The sequence below is a fragment of the Lonchura striata genome, chromosome 1, assembly GCF_050655825.1.
Source record: "Lonchura striata isolate lonStrDom1 chromosome 1, ASM5065582v1, whole genome shotgun sequence".
NCBI classification, from domain to species: Eukaryota; Metazoa; Chordata; class Aves; order Passeriformes; family Estrildidae; genus Lonchura; species Lonchura striata.
In genome coordinates this window covers 110207845-110216452 of record NC_140703.1, presented here as the reverse complement: position 1 = coordinate 110216452, position 8608 = coordinate 110207845, and the positions used below count along the sequence as shown (strand labels likewise).

At 40.6% G+C, this 8608-nt stretch overlaps 1 protein-coding gene across 1 annotated transcript; it reads left to right on the top strand.

The window, feature by feature from the left end:
• Positions 1-403: 403 nt before the first annotated feature.
• DYNLT3 (dynein light chain Tctex-type 3) lies at positions 404-7902 on the top strand. The gene is made up of 5 exons (XM_021552960.3): positions 404-558; positions 1638-1679; positions 3505-3628; positions 4569-4646; positions 5699-7902. Exons 1-5 carry the CDS (start codon positions 529-531, stop codon positions 5773-5775), a joined length of 351 nt encoding a protein of 116 aa, XP_021408635.1. The 5' UTR covers positions 404-528; the 3' UTR covers positions 5776-7902.
• The last annotated feature ends 706 nt before the right edge of the window (positions 7903-8608 follow it).

Below are 8608 nucleotides of genomic sequence, written 5' to 3'. Positions count from 1 at the left end.
CAGCCCCCTCCATGGGCAGGGACACCTTCCACTCACCGGGTTGTTGGGAGCCCCATCCAGCCTGGCCCTGAACCCTGCCAGGGATGGGGCAGCCACAGCTTCTCTGGGCAGCCTGTGCCAGTGCCTCACCAGCCGAACAGGGAAGATTTTTTTCCCAATATCTAATCTAAACCTACGCTCTCAGTTGGAAATCTTTCCTCCTTGTCACCACATGCTCTGTAAATATTCTTTCCTCGGGGCTCCCTTCAGGCACTGGGAGGCCGCAGCTGGGTCACCCCAAGCCAGGCTGAGCAATCCCAACTCTCTCATCTTCTCCTCCAACCGTCTGATGACCCTGGCAGCCGCCTCTGGGCTGGCTCCATCACATCCCTGTCCTCGCTCTGGGGACCTTTCCCCTCTTTCCCCTCCCGGCTGGGCAGGGCGGCTCCGGGAGCCCCGCCCGGCCCAGCCCAGCCCAGCCCGGCCCGGCGGGGGCGGAGCCGCGCAGGACTCGCCGCTGCCGGAGCCGCTGCCGCCCGCGCCGGGGCCATGGAGGAGTTTCACCCCCACAACGATGAGGTAGGGCCGCCGCCTCTGTGCCCGGGGCCGTGCCCGGGGCCCTCCGCCCCTGAGGGGCCGGGGCCGAGCGGCGCCGCCCGCAGCGGGCCGGGGCCGGGGCCGGGGCCGGGGCCGGGGCTGGATGTTCCCTCCGGGAAGGAGCCTCGGGGCGCTGCCGCTGGGGCTGTCAGACCGCGGCCATTTTTCCTAGGAAAAAAAAAACAAACAACCAAAACATTTCCATGGGAAAAAAACCCATTTCCATGGGAAAACCCCAGGAAGTGCCGGGCCCGGGCAGGGCCGCGGGCTGGTCCTGCCATTGGAGCGAAGGAGCCGATGGCCCCCCGCCGGACGCCGCTTCAGAGCTCTGGCCACCAGTTTCTATTTAAAAATCAACCAGAACTCCAAGCAACTTAAACATTGGTGCCCCTGAGGTTTCTGCCCCTGCCCGAGTGTTTGAAGTTCATGGCTGGGAAGAGCCGGGCGGCGCAAGGGAACGTGCCATGGTTCCTTTGTGAGCCAAGCCAAGTGCCCGTGAGCAGGAAGGAATAGAAAATAGGAGGCATTAAAACCTGCAAGATTCTTCTGTGCTTGAGAAAGGTGCTTGGGTGAGGTAATGACTGTGCAAACCAGTGTTTCAAATCTTAGGTTTGCAAACCAGTATTTCAAATATTAGGTTTGAAAAACCATGTGTTACCCTTGGGAAGCAAGATGTAACCTGTGGGTTAGCAAGTTTGTGACTCCAATAAAAACACTGATTAAAACCCAGAGGAAAAAAAATTATCATTTAATTTTTCCTGGAGAATAGTCCTGTGACAAGCATAGAATTTAATCTTTACAGAAAACATAAAGTGAACCTGTTTCAGAGTTCACTGTGGTCTGAATTTTTTGGCCCCACTCAAACATCACTAGAAAAGCAATGCTAAATAACAAATGTATGGAGCTGAGGAAAAAAAGTAAGATTTTAAAATTATACTAACAGACTACAATGCAAATAACCAGACACAAGGCCTAATCATTATGTGTGCTGTAGAGTGAAATTATAATTTGTTTACTTTTCTGGCAGAAATAACAATAATAATAATTCTTTTCTATTGCAGATGATCTTCAATGCTGATGAGGCCCACAACATAGTTAAGGAGGTAGGTTTTAGCTAACAGCTGTGTTTCAAAGAAATGCTTTACCATACCTTGCACAGTAGTCAAAGCAGTTATTTTCATTGACCACCCCAGATAAATATAAAATTATACAGAATTAGTATTTATATAAAGACAGAGTTTAATTTGGACCTGCTTTAAGCTTCATTTAATTGCTGTCTTCAACTACCTAAAGAGGAGAAGGTAGATGAGAGGGGAGCCAGATCTGCATTACAGTGGAAAGAGTCAGGGTGACAGTCACAAGCTGCAAGGGAAATTCACTCCAATTTGTTTTTTCCCCTTTATCCAGCTAGAGAGAAGCTAATTACTGGAGGGGTTAGAGGTTGCAGGGACAGCTTGTGGAGTCTCCATCCTTAGAGATTTTTAAAACTTGACTGGACAAGGCCTTGAACAATGTCATCAGACTTGGAAGTTAGCCTTGGCATGTGTGGGAGGTTGCACTCTATGAGCTCCTTCTTCTAGCTTTTAAAGTACATTTTTTTGCAGAGAAAGAGCAGGATGAAAGTGAGGAGTCTGATAGTCTAAATTAAACACCTAGGAACTAGACAGTGATTAATGAGAAGCCTGTGGCTCGCAGATGCTCTCAGGTTTTGCAAGGAAATAGTGTTTTGAGACAGAGGTTTCTAGAGGGACTCTGCAGGTCCTTTCCCACCTGTGCTTTTTGAAGCTCCTCTAGTACACAGCAGCAAGCTCTTGGATGTTAGATAAACAACAGTTCAGCCCTTTATGTAACTGTCCCTGCCTTGTAAAGCCAATACGGTGTGACAAGGTCTCCAGACACTGGGAGTAAAGCCAAGTGCTTCTGATTGGAAGCTTAACCAGGGCCAAGGAGCTCCAGCACTGGCTACATCTCTGGAAGGACCAAAATCCATGAGGGGTCTTGTCCCTCTTCTGCCTTCTGTTGTGTTTTGTGACTTTTTGTTTCCACTGGCTCCTCTGGCCAGCTTTGTACAGTGTGCGGTCAGAATTAACTGGGCTTTTCAAAATCTGGGACACAGGTCTCTTACACAGCCTGTTAGTGAGGGATAAATGCATGGGATACATCTTACTGAATCACAGGAGAACACAGTTTTACTTCCCTTACCTTTTCCAGGTGTGTGTTTCTTAAGTGAATTCCTCACCTTTAGGAAGTATCAATCAGCAGATAATACTGAATTTCTCAGGAGCAGACAATCCAATTTAAGAGTTATCATTTGAGAAAAGGATTTTTCTTCAATCATTTTAAGTTTAAGCAAATGTTGCCCAATCTGTAGCTGTGGGAGAACATTAAATTTTCCAACAGTTCAGATGTTTCTTATGCTGCAAGATATGACCCTTGAGTTTCTTCCCCATCTTTTAAGCAGGCATGTGAATTTCATTGTCACTTTGTCTCTGTGAAGATTTTGGAATTTTCGTTACATGCCCTGGATGGCTTGCCAGCCCAAGCTAATATTATTGATTTGGATAGTGCCATCCCCAGCAGCTTCTGAAAACCAAACTGGAGCTGGCAGTCATTAAGAATAGTGGGATGTGTTAGGATCTTCACTGGCAAATAGATCCATTCACTTGGTATCCAAAGCATATGGCTAAGGCCTTTCCTGCAAGAAATATTTAGTCACTTTTATACCTGTAATATTGTGTTAAATATGTACTAAAAATGAATTTCCAAAAAGGGTCATTTTACGCCCGTTCCGCAGCTGATCCTAATAAGCTTGATTGATTCAAAGTAACCTAATTGCCAGAAAAACATCCCTCAGATTATGCAAAACATTTTATAATTCCTCATTTTGAAGTGTGTTTACTATAACTATTTTCCCCCCTTCTGTTCTAGTGCATAGAAAATGTTTTAGGCAAGGCAGATTATAATCACAACAAAGTCAACCAATGGACTGCTGCTATAGTAGAACAGTCACTGACCCATCTGGTGAAACTTGGGAAAACTTATAAGTACATTGGTAAGTACAAGCAGCTGTACTTGTAGCACAAGCAGTTGCAATAAATAATTGCTGAAAGGTTCAGGGGAATGCTATAAACAAAACAGAGCAGGCACCCAAACTCTTTTGATATGGAGATTTTTAATAATACCTGTGGTAAAGCTGTGGCAGTTTTACCTGGGCTGATCACGCTGGCAACACTTAACAAAAGATTACAAGTTATATGGTCTTTCCTGATAGTTAAGCAACCCAAGACAATTATATCATCATTTTAGTATCAGTTCAGGAAAAAATTGCTATCTTTAATAAAATTTTCAATGAGATTAAGCCTCCTTTAAAAAGAGACATCTGGAAGACTTTAGTCCTGTGTGCAAAGTCATATCCCATTATATTTATGTGTATACATGTGGAAGAAAAAAGGTAAATAATAAAGTTTAACACATTTTGGTCCTTTTGTGGAGTGTTGATGTAATAGCAAGTGTTTGCACTCTGTTCTGTTTTGAAAGTCTTGGACTCAGGTTGTCAGTGGTTTTATGACCATTGCAGGTCAGTCTAGAAAAGCTGCTCATTACTGGAGTCTGGTTTCAGAGAGGAGTCAACAAGTATTTTTGGGAAACAACTCTCATCAAGTGTGACTTCTGCTGTACCTGTGAGGACAGCACCTACAATCCCATTCTGAGGGGCACAAGCCATATTTAAGTAGTTTAAGGATAAAAACCATAATCCTATTTGCCAGTGTTTTGTTGAAGCCGTTGTCTTCATGTGAGTAAAAATAATCATCAAATGAGTAACAAGTTCTTGAGGAAAATACTGGGGCCAAAGGGGTTGTCAAAAAAGGTTTTGTCTTAGCTGAATGCCACATGCCAGCCCTTTGGAAATGTAATACAGGCTCGAGTTTGTAAATGCTGAATGGTTCACCTCTTCTGCTTTAATTCTCTGGTTTTATGGCTGTATCTTGCAGTTACCTGTGCAGTGATGCAGAGGAGTGGAGCTGGTCTTCACACAGCAAGCTCATGCTTCTGGGATACCACAACTGATGGTAAGTATCCCCATCCAAATAGAAAATTTGTAACAAGAGAAATGTTACTTCTTGCTCAGTTGTAGTAGTTGGGTTGGACATTTTTGGGAATGGCTGTGGAAGCAGTAATTTTGAGAATGAGGTGCTTGTTTACAATCTCAGCAAAAATGTCATCAGTCAGTGCAGGCATTGAAAGCAGTTGCTTTGTAAATTATGAGGAGCAGGAACAGAAAAACCTTTTATTCTGAAACGAGTCAAAACATTTAATTCTCAGCTGAAGAAGCAGAAAATGTTGCTCACTGTAAATACACGTGGGTAGCCCTAAACATATCTGCCTGCTGTGAGGGGACAGCTACTTTAGAGGAGTAAACAACTTAGTGAAAAATAGAAATAATTTGACTTAGAGTATGTGTTTCAGATGTGTAAATGTCAGCAAGGCTTTGGATGCATTGTGTTGCTTCAAAATTAGTTCTAAATAGATTTTTTCACAGGTTGGGAATAGCACAGGGAAACATATTAAAATAATTTGTTGTCTGTCACAGATACAGAAAGGTCTGTTTAGAAGACTGTGCCAAGGTTTGAGTTTAAAAAACAGAGAGAGCCTCAAAAAGTCAACCAAGCTTAAAAAGAAATCATAATATAAAGTTTAATCTTCATATTTCTTTTGCTTATAAGGCATTGATACAACAGATGAGGAAGAACAGCATAAAGTAAATACACTGGAATATATTTGATCCAGTCCCTTTTCTGATTTCTTGTCTGATTGTCATGCCAGTTTCAGTATAGGAATTGCAAGGATTTTTGCAAGTCCAGTTTTTAAAGAAAGATACTGGAATGGTGTTTTTCTGTTAACTGTCTTAAGCTTACAAGTCTCATATTAGGTAGCAAACAATGTTTAAGTTAATAAAAATGTTGTGAGGATTTTAGTTTTTTATAGTCAAGCTGACATACTACTATTTCCCTTAAATTACAACTTAAATATTCATACTAATCTGTCATAATTTACACTTCAATAAAGTGACTGTAGTAAAGACAATGGAATTCTATTTTAATTTTGTAATAATCTATTCCAGGAACCTGCACAGTGAGATGGGAAAACCGAACCATGAACTGCATTGTCAATGTGTTTGCTGTTGCTATTATCCTGTAGCTGACTGCAAGAGAAATAGAAGCAACACCGAAGCCTTTAAAAAAATAAATCATCCTAACCCATATTTAAATATTTCAAACTATTATTCGTTTCTGTATGAGCAGCATACAGAAGTTCTTTACAGAGAGCATACAGTCTTAAGCCAGTTCTCATAGATTAGTTATCTGAAAGCTAGCAAAGAAATTTAATATATATAAATATAATATCTATTTGAAGAGAAAATTTTAATAATTTAAATATTTAGAAGTATGTTAATGAGAAGTTGCCACAAAGATCAGTAGAATTTATGTCAAAGCTAATATCAAAGATATTTTATTCCAGAGGAACAAAACACATCAAAGGAAATGTCAAAAGGCAAGCAAGACCTCTCAGGATTATGGTGCCTTTGAGAACAAATTATGAACACAATTCAGAGTGGATATATTGTTAACAATACTGGTCCTCCATGCTTGGTTAAAGAAAGCAAACTCTCCCTTGGAGTGCAGGTGCTTGTGAAATTGCATGAGCATCACTTTTTGGTCAAGCATGAACGTTTACATGGACACTAAATCCAGGTAAGCTTTCCCCCTGGAGGCAGAGGAGGACTTTGCTGGGACAGAGGTGAAATATACCCAGTCCTAGCAGAATTCTAATTTGTCTTCAAATGAAGAGCATAATATTTGTTAGCAATTCAGGGAAACGTGCTGGAGATCTGACACCAGCCTTTAATTAATCATTTATAAATCTGAAAACATTCTGAAGGTACTTCAATTGATTTTATTCCATGATTACAGAATTTGTGACAAGCACTTTATTGATTCCTCATGCAGTAGCCAGGAGCCAGGGCAATATGACTGCACCCATACTCCAGGTAGGATTAAAGGGATCAGTGGGAAGGCACACACATTTCTAGAGGCTCTTGTTAGCTTTGAGAGTATTTATCAAAGTAACATATCTGTTCTTTATAAGACTTCTCCTATGTTCTCTAAGTCTAGAATTGGATCTTAGTCCTGTGAAATAAAACAGTTGTTTTCAGCACTAAGAATTCCCCTCCTTTAAAGATTTATGCAAGTTCTTAACTCTGCTCATCTAATGAGTCTTAACTTGAAATATTCCTCGTGGAAGAAAAGCATTTGCACACTTGCAAGTATTTGCTGGATTGGGGCCTACATTTTTTGTTGATAAATGCACAAATTATATGATAAAGAGATGTATCAATACCAAAAATGCCTAAATGATTGCTGCCACTAAGTGGCAGCTGCATTAAGTTGTTTTCTCAGATGCTGCTTAAGGATAGAATTGTTTGTTTATACTGTAGATCTTTGAAAGAGACTGGTAACAGCCTAACAGTACTGTAGGGCTGTTTTGAATTTTAAGAAATTAATATTAAAGCACTGTTATGCAGTTTTGTTTGGTTTGGGTTGTTTTTCAGATAACTCACTATTAAGGTATGAAATAAGAGTCCTGTGCAAAGAGCAAGCTAAAGAATATTTTGCTGCTTAAATTGTGTGTACATGTAGCTAGTGTGACACTACAGAAGGAGCCCTGTGTAAGTGTAGTTTACAATAATGTTCAAAATGTCTTGCTTTGCAGACATAAAATTCTGCTTTTACTGAAGTGCAAGTAAAATGTATACTGTAATACTGCATTTGCCAAAGGCAATTGTTGTGTGAAAATGTGTGTTTGTTGTACTGACCTTCAAATGTGGATTAATAATTAAGCATTATTTGGGTTAGGATAGTGATTTCTGAATTAGGTTCCAGCATCCAAGAAGCCAAACTTTGGAACTGACAAAAATACATTACTTTGATTCATATTTGGGATTGTGCAATGTGAAAAAAATGTGAGGCAGCAACTAGGTGTGATCAGTATGGTTAAAAAAGTGGGTGAGTAAAACCAGTGGTGGCTGTTGTGCTCCTGTCATGGGTATTGAGGTGCAATGATCAGAAGAAATATTCCACATAGCTACTTGTAATCGCATTTGATATTTTTGTTTTACTTGAAAACCAGGTGCACTGAGTAAGACTATCAGTTTAATGAGGCTTGGTGAAGGTTCTCCTGCAGAAGAACCCTAGGAAATACTGCTTAATTATATGACTGTTTAATTTTTCTTTCTACCAAAAAAAATAAAGTTTTGCCTTAGTTGTATTTTTGCTTTGTGTTCTTGATCAATATAAAAAGTAACAGAAATAATATTCCTCTTACTTCCCTTCACTTGTCTACAATAGTGAGAACTTGGGAAATATGCTGAAGATGCATTTTAGAGATAAAATCTAGAAATCCTGTTCCAGGCTTGGCTAAATTTCTTACAGCTCTATTTCTGCCAGCTTTCCCCTGTTGCGAATCTTGATGGTACAAGTTAAAGCTTTTTTACTACAGAAAGATTATTATGAAACTCTGGAAAAAATATTTTCATTCTTCATAATGTCCTAGTAAATTTTTTTTCCATCTTTCTTTTCCCCATCCTCTGTGGGTACACAGAGCTATTTTTAACTCTCCTAACAAATGCTGAGCATTATTATCTGCTTTTCCAAGTAGTTCATTTCAAGGATAAATCTAGGAATTGCAGGCTATGAAAGCCCAGAACATTTCACTGGTATTTTCTAGCAATACCTATTTTCTTTGTTGTGGCAATCAGGGGTTTGAGTTATGGTTAACAATGGACAGAAGGGTTTGTATTAAGGCACAGCCCATGTAGAGGGTGCTGTGTGTTCCCATGTATGATTTCATGATGAAAGACACCTGCTGTTCTTCCCACGCAGGTTTTGTTGATGTAAACAGAGAAGTGTGAAAGTGGAAGTAAGGGAGCAGATTTGTTACTCTCCTTATTGCCTGCTGGGTGTCTGCCAGTCAC

Bases quoted from the DNA above. Each gene is read 5' to 3' on its own strand.
- DYNLT3 (XM_021552960.3), top strand. From the start codon at position 529: ATGGAGGAGTTTCACCCCCACAACGATGAG. The intron at 559-1,637 runs GTAGGGCCGCCG...TTTCTATTGCAG, and splicing joins TTCACCCCCACAACGATGAG to ATGATCTTCAATGCTGATGA. The intron at 1,680-3,504 runs GTAGGTTTTAGC...CTTCTGTTCTAG, and splicing joins CCCACAACATAGTTAAGGAG to TGCATAGAAAATGTTTTAGG.